This window comes from Mustela nivalis (assembly GCF_964662115.1).
Source record: "Mustela nivalis genome assembly, chromosome: 1".
Lineage (NCBI taxonomy): Eukaryota > Metazoa > Chordata > Mammalia > Carnivora > Mustelidae > Mustela > Mustela nivalis.
The window spans coordinates 163,103,784-163,128,325 of record NC_139020.1 but is presented as its reverse complement, the minus strand read 5'-3'; the positions used below and the strand labels follow the sequence as shown (position 1 = coordinate 163,128,325).

Genomic DNA, 24,542 nt, shown 5'->3' with positions numbered 1-24,542 from the left:
GGCAGCCCCATCTGGAAGGAGGGACGGCAGGAAGGTTCCCATCTCCAAGGAACTCAGACAGGTGTACCTTTCTGGGTAACCTGATACAAATCACTTAGGTTTCTTGGGTAAGATAGTTTCTCAGCCCTTTGTAAGAGGCCATCCTTAAATCCTTTCCTCACAGTAAGGTTGTTCCTTCCTCCAGCAATCTTAGACTGAGGGCCTGCTGGGGGAGGTAAGTACAACCCCACCACTACCTCAGGTTGTTCCCATACTTGGGGAGAGGGGCTTTAATTAGAGCATAAATGAGATCTGGATAAAAAGCAGAGAAAACTCAGACTCCTTTCCTTGAGGGGTCAGTGAAGACTTTCCAGAGGAAGTGACATTTTAACAGGGCCTTCAGAGCCCAACAGATATTTTGCAAAGGGTGAGGAGGAGCAAGGGCACTCTAGACATGGGTGATATCTTGTGGTAAAGCAGACCTGGAGGTGGGGAAAACTGGTGGTAGAGTGAAGGACAGACAGAACGTTTGTGCTGCTGAACGCTATGTTTTGGTTATGAAAGGGGGTTGTGACTGGAAGGCACGTGGTGTGTGTGGCGTGAGAAGAGCACTGATTAATCTTTATGGTGTTTCTCTGTGGGCATTTATAATTGAGTCAGTGACACACATCTGGAGTCAGGCTTTGCGTGAATCGGGTTCTTTCCATTGCTCTGAAAACAATTCTTTCCTTTTGATGAAATCCTGCAGTCTGCTCCGATGTACCAGTACCTGGATAGGAAAATGTTCAAAGAAGCCTACCAGATTGCTTGCTTGGGAGTGACAGACACTGACTGGCGTGAGTTGGCTATGGAAGCTTTAGAAGGATTAGAGTTTGAAACAGCAAAGAAGGTAAGCATCTAGTCAGCCTGAGCTGGAATCTGACCCTTAGAGGGTCCCTTGAGGAGGCAAAAGGGACTCCAGGTGACGTACAAAGAGGCAGACGCATAGTGGAGTGAGCTCTGGAGATAGACTGGCCTGGGTTCAGATGTCAGCTCAGCTACCTCCTGAGTCTGGGCCAGTAACTCATTTCTAAGGTTGCTCATTTATAAAATTAGGGTGATGATTGACCCCATCCTTACAAAGTTCTAAGGGTCTAATGTGGTAATGTCTATAAAGCCTGATACAGGAGAAACATCTGATAGTATCTAGCTGTCACCCTTATTAGCTGTCATTAGGTAGAGCACCTAGCTGAAAGCATGGCATATAATAGGGATGCAATAAAGGGAAGCTTTTATTATTGGTATGAGCACTTACTGATATTAGCCATTTATTACACAGTGCTGTTTTTCTTTGTACCCTGCTAGGTATGATCAAAGAGATGGTCGAGTTCTCTGATTCTGACAGCAGTGTCACTCCCCACATACCTTCATGGCTTCAATCATGGTGTCATTTCCTGGCCAGTATATTAAAACTACAGAAAGGCTGACAACATCGGACCCCTTGCCACACATCAGAAAAAGCCCAGCTCTTAGTTGGGGTTTCATCTAGAACCTGAGGTGGAGGAAAGGAATGGCCTTCAACTCTCTTTCCCCTACTTTTCCCTTCTTTCTTTATCTCCCAGAACCAGTTGATCATAGACTCTTTTGCTTATATTACTGAGCATGCAGGGAAGGAATTGCAGGGGTATGTGATGCCCACCCTATGCTAGGTCAAGACTTTAGGCACGAGATAGAAACCAAGGCCAGATACCAGCTCTTCTGTATATGGGCTGGATGACCCCATGCCAGCCACTTCTCTTATAGACTCCATCCTCCCACGTCTGCAGTGGGGATGGTGAAAATGCTAACTGCCCTATCTTCCTGACACAGGGTCATTAAGCTTAACTACCACATTGTAAAAGGGCTTCCTTCTAGCAATGGTTATACAAATGCTAGCTGTTATTAAAACAAGTAAAATTGCTGTTTTTTAATTATATTCTTATGTCAACTACGCATCAGAAAACTGGTCATAGAGGAAGGCTGTAAGAATTCAGAGATGGGAGGAAGCATTCTAGGGAGGGAGCTTCCCTCTCCTGCCCCCTCCCCCATCAAAATGTCAGGAGGAATGAAGAATAACAAAGTATTTCTTGACTATGTTTTATTTGTTTTCAGCCTGGAATGAAATTTAAAGTCTTCCTTAGAGATTGTCATCCCCTCACACCCAAGAACTAAACACCTATCTGAGCTTATTTCAGCCAGCATGGGGTTGAGTACTCAGCAAATGTTTGAATGGATCAAAACAAAACTAGAATAACCCTTCATTTGCTTAACACTAATTCCCAGCATGTATTCCCCAAACACTCCCTGAGAATAGAAATTATTGTATTAAAGCCACAAGATTTTGACCATAGACTAGAGCTTGATTATTTTATCCAAATTCCAAATCTCCAGCCTTTCTTTTTCTGCTTTGCCAAGTCACTCAGGCACACGGGAGGTAGAGTGGTTCCAACAATAAACTGGTGTTCCCACTAGATGGCAGGGGAGCTCTGCTTAGCGCCCAGGATGGCCGTGGTGAGCAGAACTGCAGATGCTTCCCTGTTCCCACACTTCCCTCTGCTGAGGTTATTCATGGGCCTCGTGACTCTGACCACGCTGACCAGGGCACCCCTGACTCTGCAGAACATGTGAGGGTCGAAGGAACTCAGAAACAGATTTCTCAAAGTGTCAAATCCTAGAATCCTAGCAGAGCAGAACTAGAAAGAACTTGGAGAAGGCATAGCTAGTTTGCCCCTTTCCATAAGGCAGCATCGGGAGCCTAGAGACAGGGAAGAAATAGGTTCAGGGGCCCTCAGCTGGAAAATCTCAGAGCTAGGAATGACACCTGGAATGCTCCTTTCCTCTTTGCCCCTTTGCCAGATATTCCAGGTTTCCCCTTTCCTTTTGCTTTAAGGAAGCCCAGATCTAGAAGATAGCTTATAAGATCTCCATCAGGGAACACAAGTACTCTTGGCCTTCCTTTGCTCATGTGATGCCTACCTTACCCTTTCAAAAATCCCTCTTCAGGAATACCCATTTGCCGGTTCCTACTCTGTGATGCTCTTCTTAATCTGGCTTCTGCCACTACCTGTGCTCAGAGAGTGAATTGGTGTTCTTGGGGTATCTAGTTCATACTCTTAGCTCACGGAGATTCAATGATCTGTTTAATCTATCTGCCTCCCCTTTGAGAACATGGACAGGTCATGTTCTTGAATGGGGCAGGGGACAGGTCATATTCACCTCTGGATCCCGGTCCCTGACAGGATGGCTGCTCTGCAGCATGAACCATTGGGTTCATCTGTGAATTGGGTCATCTGTGAAGTAGCTGGAGGCCAGACGACCTGTTCATTTCCTCAAGTCTTTTGGGGATGGGGGATGTCATGCAGCAAAGTAGAGGCTACAAGTGGCCAGGGTGGTCCTTCAACATTTCATTTTCAGGGACTCCTAGACCTGCTGCTTCCTCTAGGTGTGTGTCAGCCCATTTCAAATAGAACACTAAAGCAGCACACCTGGGTAGAAACACTGACAGCAAAGCCACGTGAAGATCAGCCTGACATTGTGGGTTATATTCCTCTAAACCCCTTGCAGACTTAGAAAGCACCAAAGGAGACTTAACTAACACCAATCTTCCTAAGAAAGGCTGCCTAGAAACTTCTAGCAGCCCATGGGTTAAAGTCTTTAGCTTTACTGTGAGTCCAAGGCAAGAGCCACACTTTTAAGATTTACGTAAGAGTTTGCCTTCCAGGGACGTGGAGTGATTTATTCCCTAACCTCCCCCTCCCTTCCAGAAACCATCTTTATTCCTTCTCAGCTTTCCCCTCCTCCTCTTCCTCTGTGCTGGTACTGTGGGCTCTGGGTGCCTTGTATTTATGCACTGTTGGTAAGCATAGCTGTCTCCTGCTTTCCGTCCCAGTCACCAAGATGTATAGCAATCGCTGCTTAGTGAGTACATCTTCCCCTCTCCCACTCTGATGACATTGCCTCAGAGCATCAGACCGCCCTGTTCTTTTCTTTTGCATAGAGAGTGCTCCAAGCAGGCCACATCATAGACTGCAGTATCATAGTTTTGTTTTACCTAATCCCAAAGTGATTGATGCAACCAGGACTTCTTTGCTATTCTTTGTGTGGACTAATCCCAGGGATAAAGCGTGCCTCACTGGGTGGTATAACCCTCCTGAACACATGGCGATTAATCAATGCTTGCTTCTTTTCCCTCTTTACTGGCTCACTTTCTAAAGCTTAACTTCCCACCCCCAGCCAATCACCCACTTTTGAAGCCCAGAAAGCAGCTGATTTCATTCTTTTATTTCTTCCCCTGTAGGCCTTCACCAGAGTACAAGACCTCCGATATTTAGAGCTCATCAACAGCATTGAGGTAAAAGACAAAATGTTGTTCCTTCTCAAGAAAGCACAGACTCACTATCAGTGGCTTATAGGGAGCTCTTCTAGCAGATGAGAGCCTTGAAGGCACATAACTAGAGCCCACTGGAGTCTGGGCATTTGGGCCATAGCCTTGCTCTGGGGGTACAGAATGCTTTGGGGCAGGGAGATAGCACATAAAATCAAGGAGTGCAGTTTGTCACTTGGTAGTGGGGCGGGCGAGGCAGGTGGGTCCCTAATCTCTCCGAGTTTTGTTTTCTATCTGTGAAATGAGTCGATTTCCCAGCGTTGCTGAGAGGACTAAATCAGCAACTGGTTTTCACACCTGCAGTGGTTTTTAGGCGGTTACCATCCTCTAGGGCTCTAACAATATGCCAGTGTAGGAAGCATTTTCCAAATGCACATGATCTGCTCCCCACCCATGGCAATGGGACCTGGGGAGGGTGCTTGTGGACTGGAGTGGGCTAAAGAGGCTGGTTCTGTGAGTACCATTTGCTGGGTAACTGTAGACAATACTCTTAATTCCTGTGACTGTCTGTAAAAAGGCATACATATTTTTTCTCCTGAACAGATTTATTGTGAGGCTAAGAGAATGTGAGATACATTTGAATTCCCATATGGAATCAGGGAGGAAATCAGCAAATGTCTTGTCCCTGTAATTCAGTTCAGAATAATAAACACCTGTTATGGGCCAAGCCTTGTACTGAGTCTCGTGGGCAGAGTTGAATGGAAGAGAGGCCTGCAGGAGCTCACAGACTGCTCAGCTGAGTAATAGTCGCCGCTTATTGAGTGCCTGCTCTCTGTCCCATGCATGATCAGTGCATACACTGAAACTAACCCTGAACAACATGGGTTTGAACTGCATAGGTCCACCTATTCGCAGACTGTTTTTGATAAATATAGCAGTACTGTAAATGCATTTTCTCATGTATATGATTTTCTTTTCTTTTTAAAGATTTTAAAAATTTATTTGACAGAGAGAGAGAGAGAGAGCGCGCGCGCACACACAAGGAGGGAGAGCAGCAGGCAGAGGAAGAGGGAGAAGCAACCGCCCCCGCCCTGGTCCGCAGAGCAGGGAGCCGGATATGGGGCTCCATCCCAGGACCCTGGGATCATGACCTGAGCCGAAGGCAGTTGCTTAACTGACTGAGCCACCCAGGCATCTTATTTGATTTTCTTAATAATATTTTTTTGGGGCACCTGGCTGGCTCTCAGTAGAGCAGGTTGATGTTGGGGTTGTAAGTTTGAGCCCCACACTGGGAATAGAAATTACTTTAAAATGAAATCTTAAAAAAAATACATATCTTCTTTTCTCTAGCTTACTTTATTGTAAGAATGTGGTATATAATACATGCAACACAAAATCTGTGTTAATCAACTGGTTATGTTATCAGTAAGGCTTCTATTCAACAGCAGGCTATTAGTAGTTAAATTTTGGGGAGCCCAAAGTTATGCCTCGATTTTCAACTGTGTGGGGGTCAGTGCCCCTAAAACTCATGTTGCTCAAGGGTCAGCTGTATTTTAAATCCTCACACCAACTTAATGAAGCACAAATACTGTCTTATTCCTGTTTGATAAATAATGAAATTAAGGCTTAGAAAGACTATGTCATGTCCCCAAGGGTCCATAGGCAAAATCTTTGTTGGAACTCAAAGCCACTTCTGTCTAATTCCCAAGCTCAAGCTATCTTTACTCGAGGCCATATTGCTATCTAAGAAGTTGCTTCTGATGCACACCCTCCCCACCTGCCCTCCCCCAGTACTGTCATAGCGAGCATCTGTAACTTCCGTTGCTTACTTAAATGCATGTGTGAAGAGCCGTCTACTAGTAATGCCCAGTACTGCTTACTCTCAGGGGCTGGCATTTGGGAATTCACTGGTCTGGTTTTAGGCGCCTTAACCTGAAGCCATGGAACATGTTCTCTATGTAAAAGTAACTGACCTCTGTGAAGACCACTGCTCACCATTTATCATGTCTTAACTTAGGTCCTGTCTTACTAGTTCTTCTGGTGTGCTATGAGCTAGGTAGTTGGTTAAACTTGAAAGAATTGTCTTTTGAAAAAGAGCAAACTGCTTTCAAGTGATGATCCATTTTGGCTGTGCTGAGGCCTTAGTAACTTCTGGGCATTTGGCATTATTCCAGAGAACCAAGGTTCCTTGCTAGGCTCCTTTGGGGTAGGGGAGATATAACTATATTGATAGCAGGAGGAAGAGAATCTGCCCATATGGCTACATACATATTGAATATATGTAAATCGTTTCTACTGATCATGGTGGTATTTTGTGGCCTACGCCTAAATTCCATGCCTAGTGAAACCTATTTTTTTAATCTCACTGCAAGATTTTGATTCACTCCTTATAATTAGGAGTTAGGTGTTTTTGACTGATTAGTCTAAACTACGGTGGGGGGTGTTACTGCTTTTTGGGGGATTTTTTGGGTTTTTTAAAAATTATTTCTGTCAGTGGGAAAGCATGTTGCCTCCAGCTGTTAAAACGTCACCAGCTTGTCTGGGAGTTTGATTCAAAGTCTCATCTTCCTCCACTGTGATACACTTGCTAGAAAACAAGCAAAAGGAAACTGCTGGGGATGAGAGATTGGGTGCTATTGAGTGTTTACAAATACTTGAGCTGTAGACTAATGAATGTTCCCTAACATGAGAGGAAGGAGTATGCCAGTTCCTTCTCTTCATCTTCAGTGTGGCTCATCTGTGTGTGTGCATGCAGGTATGTTGCTGGGGACTGTCACTTGTTTCCAAAGGTGATATTATGTGGTACAAAGAGCATCTAGAGTCAGACAGACTGAATCCAAATGCCAGCCCTGTATGATCCTGACCTGCTTCTCTTCTGAATCTCAGCTTCCTTCAGTGTGATGCTTGGGTGGTACTACTCACACTTGGGTCCTTGTGGGAGGTACATAACCAGCACCTAGTGGATGCTCAGCATGTGACTCACCTTTTCTTTAGAGAAAGGGACATATGAAGCCTCATTATCCTGTTTTGTTAGTCTCCTTCTTGGGAAGAGACCCTAAACTTTTGCTTGTCTGCATTATCATGGGCCACAGCTCAGCTAAAGCAGGCCTGGGGACATGAGAGATCTTGGGAGCTTAGGGGCCACCAACAACTGGGTAATACACACCATGTAAGGGCACCTGGGTGGCTCAGTTGGTTAAGCGCCCAACTTCTGATTTCAGCTCAGGTCATGATCTCATGGACCGTGAGATAGAGCCCTGCATCTGGCTCTGTGATCAGCAGGGAGTCTGCTTGAGATTCTCTTTCTCTCTCCCTCTCCACCCCTCCCCACTTGCATGCATGCATGCTCTTGCTCTCTAAAATAAATAAATCTTACCAAAAAATACACACAATCCTAACTATACAGTTGTTTCCTTGGAAGAATATACAAGAAAGCAGCCCTGAGGAATTTCCATTAAACAAACAAAAGTATGTATTACTTTTGATCTTCATTCATCTGGGGAAAAAATCTGCTTTTGTTGTCAGGCATTCCCACCAGAAACCTAGGTGAGAGACACAACAGCCCAGGAGCCAAATGGAGATTCCAGCAGAAAGGCCCAGGGGCTTAACTTGAAATAGCAACATCTAACCTTTGTAAAGGCTGCTTCCTGCCATGGCTGCAGAGGCTATTTCCTGTGCTTCTAATTTTTCCAGGAGAGGAAGAAGCGGGGAGAGACCAACAATGACCTGTTTCTGGCAGATGTGTTTTCCTACCAGGGGAAGTTCCATGAAGCCGCCAAACTGTATAAGAGGAGTGGACACGAGAACCTAGCACTCGACATGTACACCGACCTCCGCATGTTTGAGTATGCCAAGGTAATCCAGCCACATCCTGGGCCCAAGCTGCAACATGGAACCCACTAGTGTTCTAACACTGTGCTGCCCAAGATGTTTACCCCAAGAAGTGATATGGATGGAAAATAGCAGCTGCCTTGTTAGAAAGGGTTTGGGCAAACTGGCAAACAAAGGAACTATCAATGGCCACTGGTTCAAGCTGGCCTAAAACTCAGCTGTTAGGCTGACATCAGAGGGACAAGAGAGTATGACAGTTCAGACCTTTGTCAGTGACAGAGCTGGATGGACTCTCTGAAGAGTGAGCCTGAGCCAGCATGATCCTTTCATTAAGTGCTCAGGATTCAGGGCTTCAGGTCTTTCTCCCACAAATTCTCTCAAACCTTTGTAGAAGCCTTTGAGAATCAGTATTCTCAGGTACAAGTTAGTTCTACCATTGTTATACGGGACAGTATGGTTCACTTCACCCAAGGTTTCCTAAGGGTCAGCTCTCTGATTGGTACTACGCTCTTGACCGTGCTTTGGAGACACCATGACAGAGTCCCTTCCTTCCAGTACTAGCACAGTGTGCTTCCTGTCACCCCGGGGGTGCATCTGTATGGGTGGTGGTGGTGATTTCCCTTGCATTTGCAGATCCTCTATTAAGCCTAGTCCTCAGCAGATCTGGGTACATGACAGGGGTTTGCCTAGAACAGGCTCCTGATGGTTTGTGGGAGAACAAGTTCACCTCGAGAGCCCAGCCATCAAGCCATTTGTAGTTCAGCCTAATGAAAGGTGAAAAGAGTCTTGGGTGCACTGAGCAACCAGGCTCTTCCTTCCGCAGAGATGCCTTTGTTAAACTGCCTTTCCCGGTACTGTCAGGATAGGCTTCAGAATGTTATTAAGTGAGTCATCAGCCACAACCAATTAGTGGCTATTAATGGTAATTATCTAGCTCACAAGTTCAAGATGGAAAATCTTCCCCATCTTTTTTCTCCTTTTTTGTTCCCAAAGATGGTTATGCTCTTTTATGTTCTACCTGTGAGATCATGGGGCTGAAGGTTGCATCTCTGTGACAGTGATGTGATAGAGTTTCTGGTCATTAATATCTAAATGAGCCCCTTGGTCCTAGCCTGTCTCTTCACCTTGATGGTTCCTTCACCCCATCCCCCAGATCCGAGTGCTTAAGGTTCCCCCACTTTGTCCTCTTCCACTTTTTTAACCCTTCCCTGACACTCCCACCGTGCGCATGCGCATGCACACACACACACACATGCTATTTAACACTGCATTCATACTGAGAACAGCTAAATCAGTATGTCTTTTCCTGGGGATAACAACATTTAAACTAAGGACAAAACCTACCTAAAGGATTGAATCCCTAGGAGTGGAATTTGGGCATTAGGAATGGCAGGATGTGGTGGTTCTTCAGAACCAGCAGCCTTTCCTGGAGCCTCTGAAACCTTCCAGTAGGCAGCTGTGGTGCTCACTTTGCATTTGGTGAGCTGGCGTGAGTCCTGGTCCTTCCTGTGGGTCCTTCCTGGCCTCTTCACTTTGTTGAGCTTCCATTTTCTTCTCAGAGGGTGACATAGCTATAGCTCAGCTCATTTCTGAGAATTGCACAAAATAATGTATGAGGAAGCCCTTCGCAAAGGCCAAACTATAGAAAGGCTGGGAAAATGAGAGGAGCTAAGTGTGACCACAGAGTGGCTAGTCTTCAGGCTTCTCCCCAGTGATCCCCACTCCTCTCCCTACACTGAGGCCCCTCCTCACACCTTGGGTGGGCTTTGTGCACCCACAGTCTCCCATCCAGAAATGCAGCCCACTTACACACTCCATCTGGTCTGCCTCTCTATGAAGGTAAATATTCTGGGGGTTGTTTTGGTTTTAGTTTTTGATCGCAATTCCAAGTAGTTTGGTTCTGTTTCAATCCCCCCCAATAGTCTGACTTTGAGGAAATGTGTACATACACATTATGTTGGGGGGCGGGGGGGAATACAGTGCTTATTAACATGGCATGTTTTTGTTTACTTGAAAATTGCTTCCCAAGATTCAATCTGGTTTTCAGAAAATTTTTAAATTACATTCCCACGTACAAATAAATTGTATGCTTTCCGGATAAGTGACATGTTTATATGGTGATAAAGGGAATTATAATGCTCTTAACTCTTATGTAGTATGTCCTTATCAAAATCACCAAGCATGAGAACACTGTTTAGTCTCATTCATCACTCAGCACAGCCTCTTTCTGTCCACTCCAGGACATAGTCTTTGCCATGGCCACAGATAACATGTAAATTAGCTTCATGGAACCAAAGAACCCTTGAAAACCCAGTTTGCTAAGCCTCGAAGGAATCATTTAGACTCAGCTTCAATTAGGTCAGAGCTCCCTGAGTTAGGCTATTGGGCTGGAGGTGGTTCCTTCTAGCCTGTGAGCTGTGTGTCTGGCTGGTCTCCTTGTTGATGTCCCAAATTTATGGCTTGCTCGTGGCCTCTGACCCTTCTCACTATAGTAACCCCAGGTCCATTGAGTACTCACTGTGAAGGACATTTCTGTTCTCTTATGATGCCTGTTTTCTCTGGCTGCTAGCCTAACCAACCAGGTTAGCAGAGTTTCCAGCTTTGCACTTGCATAAACAGTATATGTTGTACTAGTTGCGAAAAGAGTAAAGGCTGTGTCTGTAATGGTCTAAACTAGGCATTTTCAGATTGTCAGTGCTTGCTTTCTAAGCTTCTTCCCCTGTGTGAACTCCAGGGAGACCAGAGACCAGCGAGATGGGCCTGTCTTTTATTCAGGGTAAATGATGCCCTTTCCTCCCCTTACAACAGTTGGTTGTCTTAGGCCATCTAATATATTATTTTAGGGGCTACACAATTACCCTGAAAGCAAATGGAAAAAGAGAGAGCTAATTGTTCAAGTGGGTTTTTAGCATACATTGACTGTACTTTCCTGACAAATGAGTGCTAATCATGGGGAAAGGAATGCTTTTTTTATACTTTGTGAGGCTGACACAGTGCACTTTCTGCAGGGTACATTATTCCCAAGACAAACCACTTCTAACTAGTAATGCAGATCTGGGCTCTAAGCACTCTTAATTTTTCCCTTTTGAAAAGCCCCACCTTTAAAAATGTCAGCACCAAAGCTTCCTCAACTATGGCAAACTCCCATGTATTTATTTGGGGTAACTATATCCTGAAAAGAGGTGATTTTTCTGAAGCTGTTTCTCACGCATTCAAGGGCTAACCGAGGGATGCCAGCCATGGGATGCCAGCCATGGGATGCCAGTCAGGGAAGCCCCCTGTTACCTCTTCCTTCCCAGGTTCTCTCTGGGCCTCTTCCCCCCATCTCACCACCCCCTGGCATGGCCTCCTGCTGCCCCACCTCTACAGACCCGATATCAGAACAGGATTTGATATCATCCAGTTGGAAGTAACTAATCAAGAACACTTGTGGTCCTTATCTGCTCTAGGCACATAATGGGGCGAGAAGCAAATGGGATGATGCCCTAAGTTCAGGCAACAGAATGTGAATAGAATCAGAAAACAGATGTGAACAGTACTTCTAGTGTGGTGGTAGTTGGGGAGGAGAGAGCACAGAGGGGCTCCCCTAGAACTCTGTACATCATTTTGTCCATTTAGGTTTATGGGACCCCATGCTTAGCCTCACTCTGAGGCATGTGGTATCATCCCTATTATCTGAATAAAGATTGTAGGTCTGGATATTCAAAATTAGGCAGCCAGATTGTAGAGTCACTATATGCAAATAGTCACACATGTAGCTGACTGTATGAGAGAGAGAAACAGAGTAACCTGATCATAAAACTTCAACACTGCAGAGTTTGTGTACAGTACTCCAAAGAGTCCGGAAAGTATTGTTTAGCTGAAGAACAAATGTCTGTTAGTGGGAGGGGCAGGAAACATTCAGGGCTGTAGTCCTTGACACTGTCCCATACTCCCAAGGAGCACCTGTGGAGCAGCCTATGAGCTTTCCTCCCTGACACCTGGGACTGCCCCTCAGTCAACCATACAGCAATGGACTCACTCCTGCATCCTGAATGCCTACTTCAGCCAAACAGAGCCCTTCCTTGCTCCAGCTTTCGGCAGTCTGACGTAATGCTGGCAGCAGGAAGTTCTAATCCGGAGTGTTTTTGTTTGTTGTGCTTCCTCAGGATTTCCTTGGATCTGGAGACCCCAAAGAAACAAAGATGCTAATCACCAAACAGGCTGACTGGGCTAGAAATATCAATGAGCCTAAAGCTGCTGTGGAGATGTACATCTCAGCAGGAGAACACATCAAGGCCATAGAGATCAGCGGCGACCATGGCTGGGTTGACACGTGGGTTTTCAGTCCCTGCCCCAAGAAGCATTTGGCAGCATGTCTTGTCATGTTAGCTCTTGGTTTTGACTGACAAGGGGGAAAGAAAATGTTTCTCTAAATACATAATCCAAATGTAATAGTAACTAGGTTTTTGGGAGACACAGAGATCAAACAAGGCAGTCCCTGCCTTTGAGCAGCTTAGTGAATCCCTGGGGAAAGGGTCAGGGGTTGGGGAAAAATAGGGGGAGGTACCCAGGCATTAGAGCTGCCATTCACTGATCCTTCCATAGGAGCCAGATATTGCAATATCTTACAGACATTTGATTCTCCCCCACACCCTAAGCTGTGGTGTTTCCATGTCCAGCTTCCAAATGAGGAAACCAAGGCTCAAGGACCAGGTGATCACACGGCAAAACAGCTGGGAAACCATGAAGCTGAGCTTCAGACGGACTTGGCTGATTCCAGCGCCCCTAATATGTGTAATAGTAGGAACTAAAAAAGAAAAAGAATGCTTCTAAAGCACACCAGGGAAGGAGACAAGAATTCTCATGGGAGAAACCGTGGATGTGGTCTTTGCATGAAGACCCTTGAATTTTAAGAAGTAGAGGGTGGTAGGAAGGAGACGGGCATGAGGCCAAAAGGACAGCACAAACCAGGAGTTTCCCTGAAGAGAGGCGGGCATGCAGTGGGGCTGCCCAGAGAGACGATGGATTCAGTTTTGAGACTCTTAGAGCATCAGACCTCCAGGGGGATGGCCTCCTCCTCCCACAGTCAAGGAAGGTAGACCTCACACTCATGCACATATGCACTGGGTATGTGTGTGTACACATAAAGGTGCACACTGCCATAGACAGCAAAGAACAGGTGAGGGAGCAGCTCCTGAGGGTGGCTCAGTCTGAGCCCTACAGGCTGTTGGTCATTCTGGAAGCCACACTGTGGTCTGTAGTAGTGGTGGCCTAGGCAGGTCCTGGGGAAGGAGAGGGCTGGTTAATAACTAAGTCACTTCCCTGAACCCCACCATGTAGTTGCCATGCATGCCCCTCATATACATGCCATATGTATGTGACCTACCACCCCATCTTTCTCTTATACAAGAATGAAGGTTCTTGAAGATACAGATCTTGCCCACCCCACCCCCCCAATTATTCTTTTCACGAAAGCAGTGGTACAGGAGAGAGTCAGGCAGATTTGTGGCCCTGCTCTCTCCCCTCTGGTTTTTCATGTCACTTTCATTTGCAACTGACATGTATCAGGTTACCCTGGAGATACCTAACTAGTTCAGGAAAGAGATATTTAAGCATGTTCGTCCTTTTCTCAGGTCTAGCTATAAAAGGTGCCTCCTCTCCAGGGACATTTGGTTTAATGGGTGGGGCTGGGGGGGGCTATAAGGGGTTGACGTGCCACCTTTCCCTAAAAATGTGTTCTTTCTCTGCTGAGAAATGTTATTTTTAGATGCCATTATTATTCTAAGTGCAGATTGACAGGCCTCCCTGAGCTTGCCTGTGTCTGAGACAGGGATCTGTTACAGCTGCTTCCCCTTCTTTTTTCACAAAGAGCAAGCTGGGTAGAGCCCCTTTCCCCCAAGAGAGCTGGTTTTACTCTAAAAACCCACCCTGACCAGAGGGAACAAGCATGTTTCATCCACTCCCATCCCATGTCCCTACAAGTAGTGGGAGGGCCAGTTACCACTGGGAAGAAGTGGTGAGCCCCAGTGGTCCCTGTGGCACCACCCCACCTCCCCTGTGGTCAGCATCTTGACCAGCAAGAGAGGCACAGCCAAGATTTCCAAGAGGCCTTTCTTCCAGAGGTCAGAGCAGGCTCCACACATGCCTCTTCCTCTAAAGTACTGTCAGCTGAAGAATTCTCACGCCTGTACCCATGCTTTCCTATGAGAATTCCTGAAATGGTGTGGAAAGAGCATTCTGCCACTTCCTGGCCGCAAAATCTTGAGCAGGCACTTCACCTCTACCTCGCCTTTAGCCCTCTCATCTGTAAAATGAGAATAATAGTGCCTGTTAGGACAATGAAGATTCAATGAGATCACACATGTGAAAGCTCCTGGTGCTGTGCTTGGTACCAGTAGATGTTTGTTTCTATCCCCAGATACTGCTGGATAGATAGCGACTGTGAAAGGCACACACAAAGTGGGGGAGACAGTGTCCTTTATCAGGCAACTACTCTTGGTCACTGGGCAATGTCTCTGGATTATATATTCACTCATTTAATAACCACCAGGGGCCATGGCACCATATTGAGCTTTGAGGACATCAACATGAATCGACATGGAGCCTGCCCTCAAGAAGACCTAAAAGCCCACGCTGCTTTCTTCCGTCAGGTTACTGTTATAGGAGTCTATCTCCTCCCCGTGCTTTTACCTCTCCAGGTTAATTGACATTGCCCGTAAACTGGACAAGGCCGAGCGGGAGCCCCTCCTGATGTGTGCTTACTATTTCAAGAAGCTGGATAACCCTGGCTATGCTGCTGAAACCTACTTGAAGATCGGTGACCTGAAGTCCTTGGTTCAGCTGCATGTGGAGACCCAGCGCTGGGAAGAGGTGAGGGCAGAGCATGCCTCATGGGGTAGAGGGCCCCACGTGAGCCCTGGACCACAGGGTGCTTTTTGGGCTTTGGATGGAGTGCAGCTGCCCGCGTGAGAGTGAACGTTGGCCTGGCAATTAGGAGATTAACACTTTAATTCTCTGAGCCAGGGTGTTAGAGGCCCATTTATTCATTTGTTCATTCATTCATTCATAAAATATGCACTGCTGACTTCATGCTGGCCCTGTGATAGACACCAGGGATGTGAGAGTTTTAGCAAGACAGCCCTGTGCCTGCTGTTGGTCTGAGCTGCTTGTGACCAGCACTACAGGCTGATAGATCTCTGACATGGAGACACACTTACGTAACATTCAAAACCTGCTGGGTGCCGTTTGACAGAAAATGTCACCCATACTTTCCAGGTGCAGGCTGCCAGAGCCATTTCAAGGACAGCTATTTCTCTTCCTTCTTCCCTCTAACCTAGACTCATTCCTGAGAGGATCAGGGGCTGCACCCATGGTCCTCACCCCACCCCACCCACCCATCCACTTGCTGAGGTCTAGTTTACAGAGCCACAGCAAGACCTTTTCTGAATAAAGCTGTCTGACTCTTCTCTGCCCTCTGAGTGGCTCCATTTGGTGAGGTGACAAGGTTACTGATGAGAAGAGGTGGGGCCAAGGACAGAGGCAATAATGGCTTCCCAGGATAAATTTATTAGGAGATTTGTGAAGCAGCATAAATTAGAGCATCTTAGAAACACTCAGTCCTTACCATGCATCAGGCAAACTTTCTCCCTGTTGCCACATACTGTCCCCCGTGACTCATTTCCACTTCTCCTGGCCTGACAGGTGGTTCTGGGGCTTAGATAAAGCAGTGACTGGGTCCCATACAGCACCAGGTCCACAGTCATCTTTGACAGCTAATAAGCAGTGATGATGATAATGTCAATTCTGTTTCCTTAGGTGTCATCTGCAATTAAAAGAAATCTGTTTGCAGCGCTACAGGAGCCTACGCAAACCCTCAAAATAAAATGTTTCCGATTCTGGGCTGCTTCTGTGGTCCAGAAACAGACTGTGTTGTTATTGAATCCAGTCGCTTGCATATTGCTGTTAATTGCCTTTTGTTTTCAAAGAGCTGATTTGTTTTTGCGTTTCTGGAGGTGGTGGTAGGGGGAGGCACTCTCCCCCTCTGAGTTGTCAGCCTGGCAAAATATGACACATCCCTAATGGATTCAGCCAAGTGCCATGTTTTCATGGGGCCTGTGGGGGCTGCTTTTTTAAGAATGCACTTGTTCCTTCCTCTAGGCCTTTGCTTTGGGTGAGAAGCATCCCGAATTTAAGGATGACATCTATGTGCCCTATGCTCAGTGGCTAGCAGAGAATGATCGTTTTGAGGAAGCCCAGAAAGGTAGGCCACACAGACTGGCACGTTGCAGAAGGAGCAGGAGTTGGTATTGCCAAGACCCACATTTTAGAAAGGCTGCCAAGCCCCTCCCATCACAGGTCTAAAGATGGATGACTTCATCCTGGTGAATGTGATGTGTTTCTTGGTGAAAGACTGGGGAGCAATGGAAAGAACATGAGCTTTGGAGTTGGACACACCTGGGTCCATCACTCACTTGCCTCTGGACCTCAGGCAGGTCCTGTCTCTTCTCTGAGCAAAGCACTGTGCACTCAGATGTAGATTCCCACTTAATTCTCACAGTAGCACTATGATGTTGGTACTGTTTTCTAGATGAGAAAGCTGAGGTTGGAGGAAGTAAAGGGATTTGCCTGAAGTCCCACAGCAAGCAAGTGGGAATTTGAGCCAGGCTGGAGTGGGGACAAAATATGAGAAATCCCACAGAGTGTCCGGCATGGTATTACCTGCCACTTTCCTCTACCGCAAACAGTAATTTGGCTCAGATAAAAAAGTGACCTCTGCTCCTTGGCATTTCTACCGGTTAAGTGGGCTGCACCCCACATATGGCAATATCTGAGATAGGAGCAAAAGGAAACATAGAGCCTTAACTGGTAATAGCAATTTTAAAATGTGACTGCCTTCTCTGTGTCAGGCACTAGCTGGGCACTTAACTACATAACCCAGAACCTCGCCAGCAACCCTGCAGAGACACCGAGGCTAACTGTGCACTGCAAAGTCACAAAGCCAGAGAGAATGGCAGAGCCAGGATTGGACCAGGATCTGTCTGCCTAGGAACCTGATTCTTGTGACTAGGTCTTACTGCCTCCTTAGGAAGTCTCCTAATTGAAGCTGGGTGTGTCGTATTCCATAGCATCTCATTTACACTTCTATATGGTAACAGTTGCCACCTCCGGACACATTGCGGAACAAATGTCTCCCTGTTGGAGCTCTTCTGCTAAAAGCCCCCATTGAAAGACAGCATGTTCTCTTCTGCTTTAGCATTTCCAGAGCACCCAGTTGCTGAAGTATGTGCATGTTTGGGCAAAACACATCAACCTATCCATCTGTCTGTGTCTGCCCTTCCAAGAATCCATCGCCATAGTAACTTGGTACTCAGACAAGAGATTGGAGATGAGATTTGGAACAAAGGCCAGACCTTTTCCTTCTATAAAGCAGAGGATTTGGATCATTTGAGTGCTCACATGTGAGCAAGTGTCACAGCTAGACATGCCTCCCTGGCAGCCTCCAACTTCCTGAGGGTCTGGCCACATAGTCAAGATTCAGGAAATTTCTGTTAAACAGATATAAGAATTATTGAGAGGGTTTTTTTTTTTTTTTTTTTTGCATGTGTTCACAAATGTTGCTAGAACCGAGCCATATTTTTCAAGGTTGTCATTAAAAAGCACACAGTTGAAGACTGATGGAGGACTTGAATGGGGCTAGGTTCAGTAACCTTGGGTATGCCACTTTACTTCCACCTTCATAAGTCTGTTGTGACCATCCAACGAGGAATCAGCAATAAACACACTTTGTAAGCCACCAAACCTGTTCAATTGTCAGGTGCTACTAGTGTCACGCTGGATGTCACAAAACTTTGTCCCGGCCCGGAATGGGGTGAGGGTAAGACCTCACTGGTGCCATCCTCAGATTTTGCCCTGCAATTTGGCCCTGAGGTTTTTCTTTCTGCCGTGCTTTTCCAAAGTCAGTTGCCTTTTCCCAGCCAGAAAGGAATGTGTCTCACTGCACTTTTTTCAGGATGTAGCCTCCGTTATTTATAGCCTTCGGCCTGAGAGGCGCATCCCAGCAACGAAGTGCTGCAGATGCTCCCATTGAGTGTCCTACTTCTACAGCAGCCCCTTGCAAGTCCTGCAGATTTCCATCCCACTCCCCAAACTGTGTGTTTTTGTGCCCCTGCAGCGTTCCACAAGGCCGGGCGGCAGCGGGAAGCGGTCCGGGTGCTAGAGCAGCTCACACACAATGCCGTGGTAGAGAGCAGATTTAATGACGCTGCCTATTATTACTGGATGCTGTCCATGCAGTGCCTCGATATAGCTCAAGGTAAGTAAACATCAGCCAGGCTGCTTGTTTTCCCCAGCCCTGCTCTGGCACCAAGATAAACATCGAAGGAGCTGGGACGTTTTAATTAAAGCCCTAGGCTTGTTTATTGGGTGTATTGTCCATAACCCTGTCCTGCAGCGGCATAATCTGGTGTGTCATCTTTTTCCAGTTTGCCCATAAGTTTAATGATGGGATGAGGGCCATCCTGGGGTTATGATTGGGAGGTCCTGCCCTGTGTTGCTAATTCAGAACATCTCTCTCCCCTGCTACCTGGGAGCCTATAACCAGACCCAGGTGAGCACTTTTTTAAAAAATTTAATTAAATGGAAAGATGAGAAAGAGATCACTTTACAGTAACACACTCCAGATTCTCACTCATTCCAGGCAGGAAAATAGTTTCAATGTTGCTTTCTTGAGACTTCCCATCATGCACTGAGGGAGTTCTGGAAGCAGAGGGGACATGGAGATGTTCTTCACTGGACTAAGGCCAGCATGCCGGAGTGGGAAAAACACTAGAATTGGAGGCAGCTAGGTGACTTGTAACGAGTCACAATTTCTTCCTAAACTCTACCTCCCCATATGTGGCATTGGAGGTAATCCTGTCCTACTTTCTTCATAAGGCTGCTGTGAGCCTCACAGAAGCTATGGTTATGATTTGGAAACTGTTAGGTCCGGGTATAAGGTGTCATATTTCTGTTCTGGCCAGTGGTCTGTGCTTTGGATAAGGCCTGGCAGAGAGAGAAGAGGCTGGAGGTGAGATGAATAAAGCTGACATGTACTCATCCTCCACGCCAGGCTCCTCTGGTATGTCTGCACACCAGTGATCACCCTTTTCGTGCTGGTGCTCCCCACTGGAATGACCTGATAGGCTGTGGTGTTAGATCTCGGAGAACCTGCAAGAAATGTACTCAGACTTTTCGTGGCCACATGCTCTGCCCATCTGAGACTTTCCCTGTCCTGGGGAGTCCCAGCTCCTAAGCAGCACCTTTCCCATCACTGCATCTCTTTGTCAGTCTCCCTGGCACAGGTCTTGATACTGGGGGAGAGCTGACACTGGCAGTGTTGCCATTGCCTTTATCTTGTAGACATGGCTTGACCCATCTTCCCCCTCTTGCCACCCTCCCCCCAACACTGCATACCCCAGACCCTGCCCAGAAGGACGTGATGCTTGACAAGTTTCGCCACTTCCAGCACTTGGCCGAGCTGTACCATGGCTACCATGCCATTCAGCGGTACACGGTAAGGTGGTCCGGATATGGGGGCCAGGTGGGGGTGCTGCCTACTGAGCTAAGGGCCCTGGGCACATCTTACAGAGCAGCAGACCTCTGGATGGAAAATAAACCCACTGGACAGGATGATTTGCCAAGAAATTCAGGTCTCCTCCTTGGAGACAAAGTTTGGGACTTTGATTTTCCTCAGTTACCCTTTGACCTGTTATAAGCTGTGGGCTTCTGAATTAGTGAGCCAGAGCTAGAATGGGACTTTCTAGGTGCCAGCTTTATGTTTGTAAAATTCACGCAGACTCCAGGTTAGCCAGACAAAGAGTTATCTCTAAAATGATCAGGATTGGGGGCGCCTGGGTGGCTCAGTCTGTTAAGTGTCTGCTTTTGGCGTAGGTCATCATATCCAGAGTCAAAGGAACAAGCCTGCATTGGGCTCTCTGCTCAGTGGGGAGCCCGCTTCTCCCTCTCCCTCTGCTCGTCCCCCCCGGGCTTGTGCTCTCTCTCTCATTCTCTCAAATGAATAAACAAAATCTTACAAAATATAAAAATAAAGTGATCAAGGGTGGATGTTCCATTCTAGGTGGATGAAGCCCCATCTCTAACCAAAGGCCTGAGGTCTCTTCTTGGCCCTGCCTCTGAATTGCTATGTGACCTTGAGCTATTTACTTTCTCTCTCTGGCTCTCAGTTTCCTTCTCTACCAAAAAGAACGAGCATAGGCTTGATCTCCAGAGACCCAAATAGTTCTTTTTAGTCACTCCCTGAATTTTTTGATTAAGCCATCTTAAATCTATCTCCTGACAATGGGGGAACAGGTGGTAGCTTGTTATCAGCCTCCTCATTTTGTGTATCCTCAATCACTCAACAAATGTTGATTAAGCACCTACAGGGTGAGCTTATCCTGTGCTGATAAGCCAGGAGGATAATACCAATAACGAACCTTTATTGAGGACTTACTGTTTACCAGGAAATGTGCTGAAGGCTCTATTGTATCAATTTATTTACTCCTTTATTTATTTACTCCCCATTTTACAGATAAGGAAACCGAGGCACTAAAAACAGAGATCCCACAAATATTAAATAAGACCAGGACCAGACCAGATAGGCTGGCTCCAGAGCCTGTCCTCTTAGCCTCTGATCCCCCACACCCTCTAACTTGGAGAAGGCAGACCACTGGCCGCACACTCCAGTTCTGCTGTGTCGCCTTGGAGAGTTGTTCACTTGCCTCTGTGCTTCAGCTTCCTTCTCTTCAAGTAGGGGTGATAATAGTACCTACTTGGGGGCGCCTGGGTGGTTCAGTGGATTAAGCCACTGCCTTCAGCTTGGGTCATGATCTCAGGGTCCTGGGATCAAGTCCCGCATCAGGCTCTCTGCTCAGCAGGAAGCCTGCTTGTCTCTCTCTCTCTCTCTCTGCCTACTTGTGATCTCTCCCTAATAAATAAATAAAATTTTTAAAAAACTTAAAAAAAATAGTACCTACTTGGTGGGGTTGTGAGGATTAGATGAGTTAATATTGGAAAAGCACTTGGCACAGATGAGTGTCAGCTATTCTCCTGCCCTGCGTGGAGGCTTCCAACCAATTTTCCATGGGCAGAACATTTCGCAGTTCTTTGACCATCTCAAGAGCCCTGCGTTCCCCACTGGGCACCTCTTTCCCCCACATTTGTGCTGAGTGCTCTGCACATTCTTTGTCTCTGAGGAAATTCTGGTAAGAAAGACTCCTCTGCTAGGCTCTGCCTCGGTCAGCTATCAATCCTTCATCTCATCTCTTCCCCCTACCACGGTCAGTGTTTTCAAGGGAACTCATCGCCCCTTACAGTCTTTTTAGGGCCTCTCATTTCTATCAGGTGCTCACTGGGAAAGACCCCAAACTCAACTCCAGCTGAAAAGTCAGGGCCCCAGCTCAGTGTCAGTTTATCTGAACCACTTTGGAGCTGGGCTCTTTGTTTCTTTTCTGTAAGAACTGAGCTCTGCTCCAGGACCTTTGTGCAGTTGTGAGCTTGTAGCAGCTTCACACCAGCTGGGGTATCTGGCTGTTCATCCTACCTGAGACTTTATTGGACCACTCCTTCATTCAACAAATCCCTTCTGTGTGTCAGGCCCTCTGCTGAGACCTTGGGACATAGTGGTGAGCAAGATGTTATCCCTGCCCCTGAAGAACTCATAGTCAGTGAATAAGCAGGTGTAGCCCAGTTGTCTTAAGGGAAAAACTGAGAACCAGGAGGACTTCCTAGAGGAAGTGAACCTAAGCCAAGAGGAGGGAGATTAGTAAGAATGGGGCAAGGGAAGAGGAGGAGGAGAAACAGCATTCCTGGCAGAGGTCACAACATGTGCAGAGGCATGGAGGTGGGTGGTACTTTAGCATTTGGCATCGGGGCCCAGCAGAGCAGCTCTGAGGCAGAGCAGACTGCAGAGGGAAGCACCAGACCTTTCGTGAGATAATGGCTTCCTTCCCAGAGGAGAGGCGCTAGTTCTGAGGACCCTTCTGCCACCGGCCAATTCTGTTCTTCCTGGGATGGTTCTTAGCTTCCATACCTACCACGATATAACCAGAGGCAGGCTTCTCCCTGGCTGTCACCCAGAAAAGGATGCAGTCTCAGGTTTTCTTGGGTTCTTGGAACTAACAGAGGCTGTAGAAATTTAAATGAGAGCTAAAGAGAGAACGCTGGGCTCCAAACCCAAGTAGTAGTGTAAAGTAAGTCCTCACAAATTTAGACCAATTAGGGCCTAAGTCCTGCTGGCACGATGAGGAGTACAGCCTAGTAAGACCCTTCAGGAAATGTCAGTTTATTACCATGTAAGTGCTCAAAGGGGAGGGAGAGTTGGCCTGCTTTCATCTTGTCATCTACAGTTGTCTCAGTTTGCATACGATGTGCCAGATCCCTTCAAAATGGTATTCTTAACCTTTTATGGACCCCCTCATGATAGAAAATTCCCTGTGGTCTACTGTGTGGAGCTTCTGGCAGCCTCTAGGTACAGAAGACCTGTTTGTGTGTGTTAGTGCCTGGTTTGTTAGGGCCTGTGCCAGGTGCTGGGGGTGCAGGGATGAGTAATTGAGGAGCTCTGGCACATGTGCACATCTGGTGGGCATTGGGCAGCCAGACTGTGGCTGGAGAGTGGAGAAGAGGCACATGATTTCATGTTCTGAAGAGTTAACAACCTCCATTTAAAGACATGCTTAGGGTCTGGTCATGTCCTAAATTGCCTAAAAGGTCTTCTCTCTCAGAACTCATTGGAGACAACTTGAAGTGCTCAGAGAAATGGAATCATAACCCACCCCAGAGGCAACACAGCCAAGGAGAGGCATTCTTGGGCTTTGGAATCAGACCTGGGTTTGAATCCTAGCTCGGCTCTTTTCTAGCTGGGTAACTTGGGCAAGTCATCTCTCTGGGCCTGTTTGCTCATCAGTACAGTGAGGATGAAAGTGCACTTTACAGAATTTTGTTAAGACAGCTGTAAAGCACCCAGTACATAGTAGATGCTCATTAAGGGAAGCTGCTCTTTTACTGAAATATTTCAGAATTTTTGGTTGTCTGCCTTTTGACTTGTCCCAGCAGCTGTTTCATTGAGGAATTCAATCCCCATTTGCTTTTCTCACTGCAGGAGGAGCCCTTCAGTTTCCATCTTCCCGAAACCCTCTTCAACATCTCCAGGTTCCTGCTGCACAGCCTGACCAAAGACACCCCTTTGGGCATCTCTAAAGTGTATCCTTTCACCCCCACCCTCTGTCCCACCTCTCTTGTCTAATGGCCCCTGTGAAGCTCTTTCCAGAGCACTTTACTGGCAGAACCTTCCCTATCTCCAATAACCCTCAGGGAAGAGAGAGAGTTTGTCCTGCTGCTACAGTTTTACTGTAGAAGCAGCTCGCCAGGGAGGCCAGGGGGCCAGTGCCAAGAGAAGATTAGTTTCTAGGGCTCTTTGGGCTTAGCCCAGCTGTGGGTCTCTAACCAGTCCACTGCCCAAGCCCTCCTGGAACCCATAAATAAGGGTATAACAGAAATAGAGGAAGCTCTTGGATTCTTGGGCATTTTCCTGGGGGGCAGGTTAGAGGGTGTTTGTTCAGCCGGGGCATGGAGCACCTGCTGTGCCCTAGACATCGGGCCAGGTGGTAAGTGACAAAGCTGTTATCTAGTAGAGGAGGTGACAAGTGTCAGGGCTTAGTTCAGTGGGATGTGAGCTGTGTCCACGTGTGGAATGTAGCTAAGGCTGGGGCCATGGTAAGGGAGGGCTGCCTGGAAGAGCCGACATCTATCCCATGAGGCACCAGGGAAGATGGTAGAGTACATTCCAAGGGAGCACCCTGCACATGGAAAGGCACAGAGGTGAAGTAAGCATGGCATACGGGAGACGCTGAAGCCCACCCTAGGTGGGAGTCAGGCTGGAGAGGGAGTCAGGCCTGAGGGCCTCCATGTGAGTTGGCCTCACCTTCTTTGGAACTATAAGGGCCATTAAAGAGGAAGGCTGGGGACCCATGCTTCCAGAAGCTACCAGGAAATGACCAAAATCTTTTAAGGTCATAAAATTCATAATTTTTCCCATCCTCTTCTAAATCTTATATTCTCTCAGCCCTCTCCCAGCCCCAACCCTATCTTTTCTCTGTAAGGAAAAGACCCTCCCAGGAGAGGCCTCAGAGGTACTGATCGGTGAGAAGTGGCTTCTCTAAAGGTTCCAGGCCCATCATTTACATTCCAGGGGAACCAAGAAGTATGTTGTTGACTGAGAACTTTGCAGAGGTGTGGCCAAGGCCAAACCTGCTGGAGCCTGAGAACCTTTGCCCAGTCTTCCCAGCAAGTTCTGTTTGATTGAACCCCTGTCCTAAACTGCACCCTATACTGTTCATTGGGGACCTGGAAGTAGCTCCTGACATGGTCCCTG

General features: G+C 47.0%; 1 protein-coding gene across 7 annotated transcripts in view; it reads left to right on the top strand.

The window, feature by feature from the left end:
- The window catches only part of IFT122 (intraflagellar transport 122), a 70,992-nt gene that overhangs the window by 40,444 nt on the left and 6,006 nt on the right, over positions 1-24,542 (top strand). For 5 of the 7 annotated variants that reach the window (XM_082748401.1, XM_082748399.1, XM_082748403.1 and 2 more), the window contains 9 exons: positions 728-868; positions 4,295-4,348; positions 8,015-8,176; positions 12,301-12,467; positions 14,833-15,004; positions 16,292-16,394; positions 18,306-18,446; positions 19,591-19,685; positions 23,271-23,371. In XM_082748401.1, coding sequence (XP_082604527.1) covers positions 728-868; positions 4,295-4,348; positions 8,015-8,176; positions 12,301-12,467; positions 14,833-15,004; positions 16,292-16,394; positions 18,306-18,446; positions 19,591-19,685; positions 23,271-23,371 — 1,136 coding nt within the window. The remainder of the gene's footprint in view (positions 1-727; positions 869-4,294; positions 4,349-8,014; positions 8,177-12,300; positions 12,468-14,832; positions 15,005-16,291; positions 16,395-18,305; positions 18,447-19,590; positions 19,686-23,270; positions 23,372-24,542) is intronic. The other 2 variants (XM_082748404.1, XM_082748402.1) reach the window with 1 other exon arrangement.